The sequence below is a fragment of the Acanthamoeba castellanii genome (assembly GCF_000313135.1).
Source record: "Acanthamoeba castellanii str. Neff unplaced genomic scaffold scf7180000084661, whole genome shotgun sequence".
NCBI classification, from domain to species: Eukaryota; Discosea; order Longamoebia; family Acanthamoebidae; genus Acanthamoeba; species Acanthamoeba castellanii.
In genome coordinates this window covers 39,018-52,597 of record NW_004457242.1, presented here as the reverse complement: position 1 = coordinate 52,597, position 13,580 = coordinate 39,018, and the positions used below count along the sequence as shown (strand labels likewise).

General features: G+C 52.4%; 6 protein-coding genes and 1 pseudogene across 6 annotated transcripts; 4 read left to right on the top strand and 3 right to left on the bottom strand.

The window, feature by feature from the left end:
* ACA1_108590 overlaps positions 1-1,082 on the bottom strand; it is a 1,920-nt pseudogene extending 838 nt beyond the window's left edge.
* Positions 1,083-1,452: 370 nt separating this feature from the next.
* ACA1_108580 (uncharacterized protein) lies at positions 1,453-1,958 on the top strand (the record flags this gene model as incomplete). The annotated part of the gene is made up of 3 exons (XM_004332765.1): positions 1,453-1,592; positions 1,627-1,715; positions 1,804-1,958. 3 exons carry the CDS (start codon positions 1,453-1,455, stop codon positions 1,956-1,958), a joined length of 384 nt encoding a protein of 127 aa, XP_004332813.1.
* A 250-nt stretch (positions 1,959-2,208) lies between these two features.
* On the bottom strand, positions 2,209-4,488 carry ACA1_108570 (uncharacterized protein; the record flags this gene model as incomplete). Its single annotated transcript, XM_004332764.1, has 5 exons — positions 2,209-2,607; positions 2,669-2,956; positions 3,014-3,490; positions 3,978-4,216; positions 4,281-4,488. 5 exons carry the CDS (start codon positions 4,486-4,488, stop codon positions 2,209-2,211), a joined length of 1,611 nt encoding a protein of 536 aa, XP_004332812.1.
* A 1,337-nt stretch (positions 4,489-5,825) lies between these two features.
* On the bottom strand, positions 5,826-6,869 carry ACA1_108560 (uncharacterized protein; the record flags this gene model as incomplete). Its single annotated transcript, XM_004332763.1, has 5 exons — positions 5,826-5,961; positions 6,087-6,301; positions 6,368-6,470; positions 6,522-6,604; positions 6,732-6,869. The coding sequence occupies 5 exons, from the start codon at positions 6,867-6,869 to the stop codon at positions 5,826-5,828; spliced, it is 675 nt and encodes a 224-aa protein (XP_004332811.1).
* A 1,626-nt stretch (positions 6,870-8,495) lies between these two features.
* On the top strand, positions 8,496-9,633 carry ACA1_108550 (uncharacterized protein; the record flags this gene model as incomplete). Its single annotated transcript, XM_004332762.1, has 4 exons — positions 8,496-8,514; positions 9,022-9,296; positions 9,421-9,466; positions 9,524-9,633. The coding sequence occupies 4 exons, from the start codon at positions 8,496-8,498 to the stop codon at positions 9,631-9,633; spliced, it is 450 nt and encodes a 149-aa protein (XP_004332810.1).
* A 21-nt stretch (positions 9,634-9,654) lies between these two features.
* ACA1_108540 (uncharacterized protein) lies at positions 9,655-10,090 on the top strand (the record flags this gene model as incomplete). The annotated part of the gene is made up of 2 exons (XM_004332761.1): positions 9,655-9,741; positions 9,815-10,090. 2 exons carry the CDS (start codon positions 9,655-9,657, stop codon positions 10,088-10,090), a joined length of 363 nt encoding a protein of 120 aa, XP_004332809.1.
* Positions 10,091-10,574: 484 nt separating this feature from the next.
* ACA1_108530 (EF hand domain containing protein) lies at positions 10,575-13,547 on the top strand (the record flags this gene model as incomplete). The annotated part of the gene is made up of 7 exons (XM_004332760.1): positions 10,575-10,815; positions 11,110-11,135; positions 11,365-11,648; positions 11,931-12,993; positions 13,118-13,193; positions 13,279-13,353; positions 13,429-13,547. 7 exons carry the CDS (start codon positions 10,575-10,577, stop codon positions 13,545-13,547), a joined length of 1,884 nt encoding a protein of 627 aa, XP_004332808.1.
* Between the last annotated feature and the right edge of the window lie 33 nt (positions 13,548-13,580).

The following is a 13,580-nucleotide window of genomic DNA, read 5'->3' as shown; positions in this document are numbered from 1 at the left end:
CGTAGAGTGTGCCTCGCGGAGGAAGTCCCATCGCCGGTGTTGGGATGCCCGAAGGCGCGAAGGATTGTGGTGGCCGGCCTACACTTGTCGTAGGCGTGGGTGTCGGGGTCGTAGATGTGGCTGCGGCCGCGGCTGTGGCGGCTGTGGCAGTGGGCGGAAGCCGAGTTGGCGGTGGTACGCTGGAAGGCGGTCGCCCGCGACCTCGCCTGGTGGGTGGTCGCCCCGGAGGAGCGGGCGTCGGTGGCTTGGCCGTCGCGGCGGCTGCGGCGGCGACCGGGGCCGCAGGGGAAGGCAATGCCTGCGATGGAGTGGGGGCAGATGACAACGAAGCTGCTGCTGGTGGAGAAATAGTAGTGGCCGTCGCCGCACTTGCCGTCGTTGCCGTTGCCGTTGAAGTGGGATTTGGCGGTGACTGCGGCAACGCCTCGGCCTCGCGCTTGGCCGATTGCTTCTTCGTTTTGATGACGTCGATCTCGGGACGAGGAGGCACCACCTCAAGCAAGAAGTCGAGGTTGTCTCCCTGCGCGACCGTTCTTGCTGCCCATTGCCACAGTCACGGCACACACGACGGACACACACAAGGTCAATTCGGCGCTGAAGAAGAAGATAATGGATAACGGTTGAGTACCAACGTCGCGGTAGTAGACCATCTTCCTTCGCTCGTGCTGCGTGTGCTCGTAGGCCTTCTTAATCAACAGCTCGCACAGCAGCTCCTGCAGCAAAGACCAAAAAAAGCCAAGTGGTGTTGATGTATGAGGAGGCGCGTGTGGCGGCGGCCAGACAGAGCTGCGGCAGCGTACAGTTGAGCGGCAGACGAGGAGGGCGGCATCGTTGCTGATGAGCTTGACATCGGGGTCGGTCTTGAGGATGCGCTTCACGCGCGCCAGCGGCAGGGTGTTGAGGCAGCTCTTCTTGGCCTTGGTGCGCTTGACCCTCCCGCTTCGCTTGGCCCCAGGCGCACCCAGATCTGTGCTCACGCTACGCCCGCGCTTTCCAACGCGCTCCTTGCCCTTGATGGATTCGCCTCCATCTTCGTCCTCATCAAGATCGTCCTCAAGATCTTCATCTTCATCCAATTTCATACTGTCCACACCATCGCGTGGCGCATGTTGGGCACGCTGGACTACCACCCCCTCCTCTTCCACAACATCCGCCAAGGCGTCGTCTGTAATCGGATCCAATTCCATCTCGTGCAGGATCTGCAAAACAAACAAAAAAAGATTGTTTTTGAAATCCCGCAAATTCTGGGGGCAGCATTAAAATGGAAATAAATATGTTAACAAGTGAGGCTATGTTAAAAATGTTAAAATATATATTATATTTTTTGTCGTAGAACTTTCGGTGGGGACTCCACAGTAGAACCGCGCCCTTCTTTTCCTTCCTTTCGGACGGCTACTACAGTTTTTGCGCCAAGCACACTTCCTTTGTCTGTCTCCCTCTCTTGCTGCCACGATGATGAGCGTCTCGCCTGTGCTGTGTCGCTTGCTGCTGGTGCTCCTCTTTGTGGGCGCCCTGCACGCCCAAACGCGGCCCGACTTCCTCGACTTCACCTCCTGGATGATGGTAGATGCCTCCCCTTCTCTTAGCGTCTTGTTGCTCCACCTGCTTACCACCTCTCTGCTCCAGGGACGTCCACTACGTCCCGCACGGTGCGAACGAGCCTCTGTTTCTCTCCCTGGCCCTTGATGGGGAGCACAGGCGCTCGGCCACTCTGGGTACGTCCACACTTTCCGCCGGCGGTGACGCCCACTGGGCTGGCTGACCACTGCAGTGGACCTCCTTCCTGCGTGGCGGGGGGAACAGACCACACGAAGCAGCTCACGGACATTGTGGACTCGGCCGAGAGCATCTCCGTCTCCTTCAACAGAACCGTCTGCACAACTGAGTGCTGGCGCGGGTCTTCGTGCCCGAGGAACCCGGACAAGGACTGTGCGGTGAGTACACTGCCGGGACGGTAGGTGGGAAAAAGATAGCTGTTTTCCACCTTTCACAAGACGGGAAAAACCACCAAAAGCCAGCACATTGAGGTCACCTTTTTCCACCTTGAGTAGGTCGAATGGTTGTATTGAAAAAGGTGGACAATTCCATCTTCACCTGTCCACCTCCTGTCCACCTCCTGTCCACCTTGCTAGTCGTCGTGCTGGTTGTGCTCCGCGCCGCTGGTCGCGCTGGTCGTGCTCCGCGCCGCTGGTCGTCGTGCTGGTGGCGCTAGTCGTCGTGCTGGTCGTGCTCCGCGCCGCCGATCGCGCTGGTCGTGCTCCACGCCGCTGGTCGTGCGCCGCTCGCCGGTGTGGCCCACCTGTCGCCCAGGTGCCACCTAACGCGATGGTTATAGAGCAAGCCCGCATGTTGTTGCACGAGGTGGACGCGCTTGGCGACGGTCCATCCATTCCACCCAAAGGGAAGGTAGAACCGTCGCTGGCTGAGCCGGAACTCGAGAAAGCCATCGCTGACGCCGCGCAGATCGCCAAGCTCGAGCTCGACCCACGCCTTCACCACGTTGTTGCAGGCAATGCGAAGCAGACGAGATATCCTTCCGATCACGACACACTGCGTCTCGGACTCGTCGAGGATGGCGTGTCGTGAGTTGTCGATGATGAACCGTATCTACAATTAAATAAAGAATTAGTAATGAGAAGCGAAACACAACACTAGCACACTATCGTACGTTTGGATAGTCTTCGGGAACACGCAAGGCGATCCCATCGCCTGGTCGCAGGAAGTGGCCGTAGTAGTGGGCCGACTTGTGCGAGGTGATGTCGTCCGCTATCTGGACGCCCTCGCCCAGCTCACGGCTGACTGCGTCGAAGAGGTTGCGCCTGCGGTCCCTCGTGATGCTGGTTGTTGTGCCACGAACGCTGAGCGTGTAGGGTTCCTTCCGGGACCCATCCACAGAGCTCACGCGGGGCAGCCCAGCGTATGCTCGGTGGCAAATGACGGTGTCCTTTTGGTGCGTCTTAACAACAAAACCAGAGGTTAGCAAACGTTAAAAAAACATGCAACAAAGCCGTACCTTCACAAGAATTGCACATTCGGTGTTGATCTGGTTCGTCCTATGCCCGGTCATCTTCGCCGCGAGGTGCCGCTGCTCCCACAGGCGCGTGTCCTGCACCCATGGGGGCCCGAGGAAGCGAATCAACTCCGGCCAGTGTTGCGCGACCTCGAAGTTCGGAAATTTGAAGCTGAGTGGCTTCTCTCCGCTCGTCGTCGTGTCGCTGGCCGCCGTCTCGGCCGTCCGCGACCGCTTCTTCGACCGCTTCTTCGACCGCGTCTTCTTTGAGCTCGTCGCTCGCTGCCGCTCGGCAACGCCGCCGTAGAACTTGACCATGAGATGTTTCCATCTCTTGGTCAGCTTCTCGAGCTTCTCGAGGTCGTTGGCGTCGAAGCTTTCCTGCTGCAGGAGGCGGACGATATCGACGTGGATTTGCCAGCACTCGCGCTCCTGCGGATCGCTCACCCGCGACCTGCAGGAAGCTGTCCATTTCGCCTCCTGTCAGCCCCGCCACCACCACCTTGCCCTGCGTGTCGTTGGTCGTGCGTGTGCATGTGTGCGTGCGCGTGCGCGTCCGTTGGTCGTGCGCGTGTCCGTTGGTCGTGCGCGTGTCCGTTGGTCGTGTGCGTGTCGTACGCAATGACGGCTGTGAGTGTTGCGCAGAGAAGAACAGAGAAGAAAGAAAAAGGAAAACGTATGTTTGGATTATGCTGGATGATCTGTGTCTGGTTTGCAAAGCTCTGCTTTCCTGGGAATGGTGGGAAAGCCTTGAACGCCTCGTTGAGCTCTTCCTCAAGCCCATGTGCTGTGCTTGTGTACTGCAAGTGTCTCTTTGAACGAAGAAGAAGTTAATAAAGTTAAAAGTTGTGTAAGGATCAGGTCAACACACCTTGAGAAGACCAAGGTGCTCAATATGCAGTAGACAGATACCAAAGCAATCGTAAAACGATTCATGCATCCAGAGGAGCTCCCAAAATGGGCTTACCTGTTGGCCCCAGCCATGCACCTTTATTTTCTCATCAGCAGGGCCAACCTTGCCATGGACTCCTTTGTTGGAGTCCTTGAGTGTTGCGATGTGAGCGTTGTAGACGCTCCAGTAGTTGCTGTGTCGCTGGGGCCGGTGCACAGTTTGGCTGCCAACCTTGATTGGCCATTCCACCTCGTGGAAGAAGGCTGAGAGGTTGTGGCAGTATTGGCATGACCCCCAGCCGCCCTGTGCTAATCCTGTGATGTGAATAAAACATAAGTTAACTTGAAGAAAGACAAACTGAACAATTGTTGAATGTACTGGCACACAGCGCCTGTGAGGGATGGTCGCTGAGGATACAGTAGATGGAGCTGTAGCAGTGGCGTGTGGTGTTGTTGGCCTTGAAGTAGATGTTGTATCTGTGCTTGAGCAGGCGCATTGGCATGATGATGATGATCTGCAAGGCATTGAAGAGGTTGACGTCCTGTGGCATGAGGCAGAGGAGGTATCTTGACTTGGCAATCTCCATTTTGTCCATTGATGTGTTGGCGAAGGACATGTAGATCCCAACAACACTTCAGAACACATCAATATAAAAAATGGGAAGGATGAGCCAGCAGTCCTTCCACCTTCACCCTTGCATGTGGGCCCTGCTCCACATGTAACTTAAGACAAACATGAAGTTAGTAAGTTAGTATTGAGGGTTTTTGTGGGGTGTTGTACTGTTTGCACTGCTTGAATTGTTTGCAGTTGCACAGGTGCTTGAGCCTTGCACTCCATTTGAAACAGAAGTGCTTGTTGCTCAAGTCTACCTTGAGCTTGTAGTGATCGTGGATCACATTGGTTGGGGACACAAAGTTGAGTGTCCCCTGACTGACATGAGCCCAACGCCATGCAACTGGTGGGTACATCATCTGCACGCAAGTCAATCACTGAAAATGACGAAAACAACAAAAATAATGTTGTTCATGGTGTACCTGACCAGCCTCACTCAGCACATGGACACTCTCAGCAATCATCCCAAAACAGAACAGTGGATTCCAATGCATACAAAGCAGGTCCTCCATTGCATGCTTGGTGGCATCATTGTGCTGCATGTGCTCATAGAGCACCTTGTTCTTCAGGTCCACTATTGCACACTCTACAGCTCCCTGTCTTTGCACTACACACTTGTGATGTGCCTACGTTTTAGAAGTGAACATAGGAGGTCAGTAAGAATAAAGGTAATAACAACAGCAAACGTACCAGAGGCAGATCATGTTCATTAAGCTCTTCCTCTGTTGCTGGACCCATTGGGTCCTCTGGAATGTGTGCATCATCATTGTCATCAGCCCTCTCAGTGTTGATGGCTGCCATGGCCATGATTGCCTTGTCTTCCATTTGCTCATTGTCCTTGTCCTCCAGCTTGTCTCCTTGTGTGTCCTCAACATCATTTATTGTTTCTTTGCTCTTGCTCTTGACCTTGACCTTGCTATTGACCTTGACCTTGCTCTTGACCTCACTCTTGACCTTGCTCTTGACCTTGCTCTTGCTTCTGTCAACCTTCTCTTCCTTGCTGTAGCTGAAAACTCTGTTGCACTTGTTGTTGTCACCTTTGTCTCCCTCATTGCTGGCCTGGTGCTTTCACTTGAGTGATCACTGTTCTGCAGCCAGCTTCTTGTTTGCGCCTGTTAACAAAAGTGTTCACATTAGCTCACAAAGAGCAAAGAGCAAAAGCAAGCAAGCATACACTTCTCTCTGGCTGCCCTGGCATGGCGTTCAGATTGTTCATGCTGCCAGCCTCAATGCAAGATCCAAATCTCACAATCAGCGCACCACTTCTGCCTGTTCATCACCATACCTGTCCCCCCCAAAGCAAATGACTGTTTATTGGAGATTGTGTGAGGGGAGCAAACCAAAGAGCAGGCCAAGTGGATCATGGCCACTGAAGAAGAGTGCATTGGTCATCTTGAAGTAGCATGTGGGACAAAAGAGCTCCATATCTCCTGTCCCTGCAACATGACTGAGAAGAAGGAATTGTAAGATGTACAAAACAAGAGGATATGACAGGGAGGATACCATCTCTTGATGAAGCTGTAGGCTTTGTTGAAGTAGGTGATCGTCCTTGAGCACCAATAAATGGTGCACCTCATGTAGAGGATTTGGCTGCTTGGCTTGAATGTGATGAGGTGATTGATGTGCTTGTTGAAGTGCCAATGAATGAGCTCCTTGGGGCTGTTGTTGATGGTGAAGGCAAGCGCCTTGGTGTTTGGACTGTCACCAAACAGAATGAGCCCCTTGTAGCCACCAAGCACATGCATTGCACATGCAAGAATCATCTCAGCATCAAGTCCATGCACCTCCTGTGTACAAAATACATAAAGGAGGAGCATCAGGCGCACAAGTAAAGAGCAAAGAAAGGAAGGTACCATGAGGAGGCTGGCAGCCTCAGCAACCACCTCACCTTCTTCTTTCTCTTCTTTCTCTTCTTCCACATGCATCTCATATTCACTGCTGTACTGGTCTTGTGCACTACACAAAAACAAATTGAGACAAGAAAGGAGATTTACATACAACACATACCTCAAGGCAAGCATCATCAACATAGAGCTTGCCTCATACTTGTCACAAGCAATCTTCCTTTGCATCTCCTCCTTCATCTGCTTCTGCTTGTATCTAAGCAGATGAAGGAAGGGGTGTAAAGGAAGTGAGTAGGCGCAAAAACATAACAGGAAGCAGGAGGCGCAATTACCTCCTGCAATAGTACATCAAGAAGATTTGAAAAAGGAGCACATGCTCCTTGTCCAGGTCAAAGGCAAAGTCAATCTGGTGTGCAAAGAGCCAGCAGTAGAAGTCATTGATCATGCCATCCAGGTCATTCATGTAGGCATGGTCTTCAAAGCCCTTGTGCACATCATTAAACAACCACATGCAGATAACAGCAACAAAGTACCATTCTTCACAATCACCAAAGTAGAGATGTTGATCATTGACATCAACAATGTCTTGTCAGTCTACACAAAGATTCAGCAGGTACACCTGCAGCAACAACACAACATCAGTAGATTAGCAACACAATCACACAATCACACATACCATCTTGAGGCCACACCATTGCACTACATCCTTGCATATTTGCTTCCACTTGTTTTTACCTGCATAATGATGCAGCCTCCTCTCACAATCAGCCCTTGAGGGCATTAGAAATCAAGTAAATGGGAAAGGTGGATTGACATACAGCAATGGGCATGGCTTGCATTTCTTCCACAATCACCTCTTGCACTCCTTGGGGTTATGATATTGGGCAATGCTGCCATACCTGCATGGATTGCACAATGAACCCAGTGGGGAGAGCAATGGGAAGGAAACATACTCCATTTTCAGGCATTGCAGCTCAGCCACTGGAGAAAGGCAAGATTAGCAAAATTAACAGCTAATTGAAAGCAATTAACACACATACTCATCAAATCATGCACTCAATCATCTGCAGCACACAAATCAAGGCACAGAAGGGCCTGCTCTCTTTTATTTAATTGAAGGGCAAAGCTCTCCCTGCCTCTTGAAGAGCCCTATGTGTGTTTGCTGAGGGTGGTAAGGAAAAGAAGCTTGGTGTGTCCTGGGCTGCTTTCTGTGGCAACTTCTTGTTGACAAAGGAGCATTCCTCAAATGACTCACACTGAGTGGTGATTTTATACAGTTGAAAGTAAATATTCCAAACAGCCTGCAGAGCACCTTCCTGCCATCTGCAGAACCAAGCTTGTGGGTTCTGTGGATGAAGAATGCAAAATATTCAAAGCAAAAAAGTGCAGCAACAAAGAAAATGAATTTATTAAAAAAAAAAGAAGCCATGTCAGCATTTATGGTTACAGCTGTAAACCTGTATTTGGAAGGTGTACTGAGTGCCTGACTTTTTTACATTTTTTTGAAAAAAAGAGAAAAAGAAACAAGAAAAATTGAAGCAAGAAAAGAAAAGAGAAAAAGAGACAAGAAACAGGAAGAATTGATTTTAAGTGCACAAAGGAAGACAAAGTATTTTATTCTTCTTTATGAAGAAGATGGAGGGGGGTCAAGTAGTGGGTGAGTGTTGAGTGGTTGTAAAAAAACGCCAGCACAGAATGGAATGGGTGTTGTTGTGCGTGTTGAGTGCCTTGAACATCTCCTCTAGAAGGGAGATGTTGAGGGGGGGCAAGTTTTCTTTTTATTTGTTTATCATTTTCTTCTTAGAAGTCGTCCGTAGAAATAAAGAGAAAACAATTTTCCTGACACCGCGATTTCTGCGGACTTCTTTTTATTTCTGAAGTGTATTTTTTTTCAAAATAAAAAGAAGTCCGCAGAAATCGCAGTTATTCTGGATGTTGGTTCCGCGGTATGCAAGCCAAGAAAAAAGGTACTTAAAACTGGGAAATAACCAGGGTTGACAGCATAAAGGCCAGCTGTGGCTCATTGACAAGATCAGTATTCTGCTCCCATACAATCAGTGGAGTAGTGGCAGCACAAGTCTTCCTCCTCCTTCCTCCTGGCCAGTACATCTTTGCTGCTGACTGCTTACCCATGATCATGAAGAAGAATGCCTTTGGTACCCAATCTCACTCAAACAACCATTCAATTTCTAATATTAATTTTCTGTTTCACTAATCAGGCAACATACAGGGTTCAGCAAAGGGATTGTCATCCAATCTGAGGAATGGAGGTGCATTTCACTTTCATTTACTTGACGTAGTAGAAATTCCTTCTATGCAATTTCTAATTTTGCTAATGTTAATTTTCTGTTTCACTAATCAGGCAATGTACAGGGTTCAGCAAAGGGATTGTTGTCCAATCTGAGGAATGGAGGTGTGTTTTGCTTTCATTTACTTGACATAGTAGAAATTCCTTCTATGTGATTTCTAATTTTACTTTATTTAATCTTGCTTGTGGAAAATCAATCAACCAATGCAACAGCTATGGCAAGGGCCCCATCCATGGTCACCAATGAAGGTTTGCTTTCATTGTTTTTTCCCATTATTGTTTTCATAATCAATCACAAAGATTTACACATTCCACACAACAGAGTTTCTTGCTTTTTCCAAGGCCTTGGTGACAGGCCTGGACAAGCTGTGGAAGGGCCAAGAGGAGACCCATCAGCTGCTAATCAACCTGCTAATCACCAAGGTCAATTTGCAGCACAGCATGGAGCAGGATGATGTCACCAACCTGGTGCAAGTCAAAGTTGCCCACATCTACTTCAACATCACAAAGGTCAAGCAAGGCAATGGCAACAAGCTCCAACTTGAATTCATCAAGCAGGTCAAGGAGAAGGAAAAAGTGAAGCTATCAGCCAGCATGAAGAATTGGATCAGCAAGAGCTTCATTCCAGCAGTATGGTTGTTAGTAGTGTTTGGTTTTAGTTGTAGTTACTGAGCTGTTTTCTCTTCAGGTGTGCAAGTGATGGAAGCCAGTCACTGAGTCACTGAAGTTGCTGCTTGCATGTGTGTTTGAAAAGCTGAAGCCAGTGAAGAAGCCAGCTGAGTTCAAGGCAAAAGTGACAGGTACATGACCTTTCATGTGCTTTAACCCATTTATTTACTGACTTCCTGCATGTGCAGTTGATAAACAATTCAGGGATACACTCATTCAGATGGCCTTCAGAATGGCAAACGAGTGGGTGTTTGAGGACCCCTTGCATCCTCCCACTGAGCCCAGCCATTCTAAGTGATTGGTCACATGGTGGAGGGACATGAACCTGGCCAAAGCGTGCTTGGCCAAGCCTGGAAGCAAAGTGGTGAGTCTCTTTAAGTATGTCAACTCACCCCAGGCACATGTGGTACATTAGCACATAACACACACAAACACTTAGTGCATAACACACACAACTTTGTTCTCATCTTTTCTTGCAGGCTGCAAAGAAAAAGGCAAAGAAGAAAGAGTTCAAAGAATGGGATGGTGAACAGGATGGTGAACAGGACAGTGAACAGGACGGTGAATGGGACAGTGAATGGGACAGTGAACAGGACAGCAAACAGGACAGTGAACAGGATGGTGAATGGGACAGCAAATGGGACAGTGAATGGGACAGTGAACAGGACAGTGAAGATGAGAAGCAAGATATGACAACTTTATTCAATGGTATCAAGGTATTTTCCATATCATCATTCCTCTTATGTATTTACTAACATTTGAAGTTGCAGGTGGTGCAAGTGTGATTCATTGGTCGACACTGAGACCACAACATGACCCCAGCCTCCAGCTGATGCTGTTCTTTGTATGAAAAAACAACAAACTACATCTGCATTGACCCAGGAGTGGTTGACTCAAGGGGATGACCAGGCCATGAGTGCTGCAAAGCAACTTGTGTGCCTGGCCAATACGCAGCCCGGCGCCCAGCAGCCTTGCCAAGATCTGGATGAGCTGACTGAGGCTGAGATTGACTTGGTCTGTGAGCACTTGGCCCCTAGGAAGAGCGGGCAGAAGTGGGTGCTGACTGAATGTGCACTTGAACACGCCCAGCAATCACCTGCCCCTGCCTGTGTCAATGATGGTACATCTTTCTTTGCTTCATATCTTGTTGAATTCATTGCTCACAGTTCCTCTGCAATTGTAGTAAATTGTGAATGGTTAGTCTTGCTCACAAGCTCTGGGCTTCCTTGGAACAGCATCATGCATCACCCAGCAGACCTGAAGGTGGTCAACAGGGACAAGCTCCACCAGCGGATTAGCAATCTGCCCACCTGGGCTGTTCCTCCGCCTGCAGCCCTAGAGGCTGTGATCAGATCTGTAACAGGAGCAGACAACTTAGAGTGGGACCCCATGGCAAATGGAACCATTGCACTCAAGTTTGATACAGAGCAAGTCTGGATGGCCCGCCAGAACATCAAGATCTACATCACCTACAGGCCTAGTATGCCAACACCACAGTACATGCATATTCACTAACTCCACATTGTGCAGAGTGATCGAGCAGGGATGGTGGATGGCAGACAGTGGATGGTGGACAGCGATGTATGGCAGCAGCTATGGTGGACAGTGGACAGCAAACAACAGCCAGGCTAGAGGGCAGACCACAACACTTTGCTGTAATGTGTGTATTCAATATATGCAACACCAACAAAATCACCTTCTTCCCACCTTGAAGGCATGGTTGTTGTGGTCATGTCCACCTCACAATGTGCTTCTCTCTCATTCCCACCTCAAGGTGTTCCCAAGGTGGACTTGAAGATGGTGTGTTCGATCTTCTGTCCACCTAGGTGCACCCAAGGTGGACTTGAAGATGGCACATTCCGTCTTCTGTCCACCTAGGTGCACCCAAGGTGGACGGGAGTGATGGAATGTTCCATCTTTTGCCCACCAAGGCGAGCTGGTTCGTCTCTGGGTCACCTTTTTGGGCGGGAAAAGGTGGAATCTGTCTTGGTGGCCAAAACCAGCTTTCGCCCATCTACCATCCTGGCAGTGTAGCATCAACTTCTTCGCCCTGTTTGTGAACGCGACCTACGGCGGGCCGTGTGGCGACAATGGCGCGTGGTGGAACGCGACGGCGCCGACAACGCCCCCCGTTCGCGAGGCGGTCTGCTTCTCCTCTGATGGCCGAGTGCCGTACTACTTTACCTTTGTCAACCCGAGTGGCGAAACGGCGGCGCCCTCTTTCCTCAAGGTGTCCCACTTTGTGCTTGGGACTCCTCCCTCCGACCTCTTCAAAATCCCCTCCACCTGCCCCTGTGCTGGGACCACGCTGGTGTGATGAAAGGGTCCTTTCTCTTTGAGTTCACGATATCTTTTTGCCCCTGAAATGCAATATTTCTTTTTTACCGTTTTGATTGTTTTTCCCTCAAAGAGGATGAGCGCACCACCACTACCACCACCACAGCAGTCACAGCCCCTGTTTGGATACTCGGGCACACCGCCTGCAGGTACTCCCACTTCGCCTTTACCCGGCTTCCCGGGATCATCCCCCCCCAACCCAATCTAAAGATCAGAGCTCTGCATCGGCCCCCGACCACCAGGTAGCGCGGGAGGCAGCGGCAGCGGCTACTCTGCCCCCGGCCAGTCGTCCACGAGCTCGCCCTGGACACAACCGCCTGCACAGCAGCAGCAGACCTGGAACGGCCCTGGCGGCGGCTCCACCCCTTCCGCCTACCCGCCCCAGCCACAGCAGCTACCTGCCCAAGCACAGGGAGGCGCGCCATATCCCGGCCAGCAGCCACCACCGCCGCCGGGCCAGCAGGGCGGCGGCTATCCACAGCAGCCTCAGCAGCAGCAGCCAACGTGGAACGCGGGCCAGCAGGGCGGCGGCTATCCTCCCCAGGGCGGACCCCCTCAACCTCAACCTCAGGCGCCGGGCCAGCAGGGCGGCGGCGGCGGCGGGGCTGATGTGGCCAAGACGAGCTATCCCGCATCGCCGCAGCCGACGTGGCAGGCGCCTGGACCCGGCCCAACCGGCGGGGCGTACCCTGGACCCCAGGGGCAGCAGCAGCCGCCGCACGGTGGCTATCCTCCCCAAGGGCAGCAGCAGCAGCCCGGCGGACCTGGTGGCGGCTGGAACCAGCAGCAGCAGACGCCACAACCGGGCGGCGGCCAGCCCGGTGGTCCCGCCTACCCACAGCAGCCGCAGCAGGGCGGCGGCGGCGGCGGCGGCTATCCTCCCTACGGCGGCGCTTCCTACCCACCTCAGCAGCAGCAGCAGCCCGGCGGACCTGGTGGCGGCTGGAGCCAGCAACAGCAGCAGCCCGCGTACCCACAGCAGCAAGCACAGGGCGGCGGTTATCCGCAGAGCTCAGCGTGGGGAGCGCAGGGCCAGGGCCAGCAGCAGGTTGGCTGGGGTGGCCCGCCGGCCGGAGCGCAGCAGCAGCAGCCGCAGGGCGTGGGCGGTCCTCCCGCGGTGATGATGCCGACGTCGGCCACGGTCTACACCAAGACGACGACCTACGGTGCGGCGGCGCCCGGCCCGGCCTACGGCGGCGCCGGTGGCTACCCTCCGCAGCAGGCGCCCTCCACAGGCGGCCCGTGGGGCGGATTGGCCGCGCCCTCGTCGTCCTCCTTTGCCTCTCTACCGCCCAAGAGCTTCAACGTGACTCAGGGCTGGGTACCTCCCTCCTTGTGTGTGCGTGTGCGTGTGCGTGTGCGTGTGCGTGTGCGTGTGCGTGTGCGTGTGCGTGTGCGTACGATGAGTGTGCGGCCATGTGCCTGACTTGTATTGTTCTCTATAGCTGGCCTATTACGGTCAGCCGTCGCCGGACGAGATGATGATTCTGCGGGAGTGGTTCAATGCGGTCGACCAAGACGGTGCGTGCTACTTACCCATCCCTCTAGTAGGGAGAGCTCCAGCGGTTAGCGTTGCCTCTCACACCACCCGGCTTACGACTCTTAGGAAGCGGAGAAATCGACTCAGAGGAGCTCCAGCGCGCGTTGGCGGCGAGTGGAGACAACTTCGACAAGCAAGCTCGTACGATCCCTCCTGTGCGGCACACACACAACCACACACACCACCCTAATCGCTTCTTCCCATCACATGGTGCAGTGGAGCTGATGGTGTCCATGTTCGACGACACCGGCAGTGGCCAAATCGACATCTCAGGTGCGGCCCATTGTAGCAGTCTCGGCTTTGTTACAATGTCGTCCCGCGTCAGACTTACCTGAACCTTCCCCCCCCCATTGCAGAGTTCATTTCGC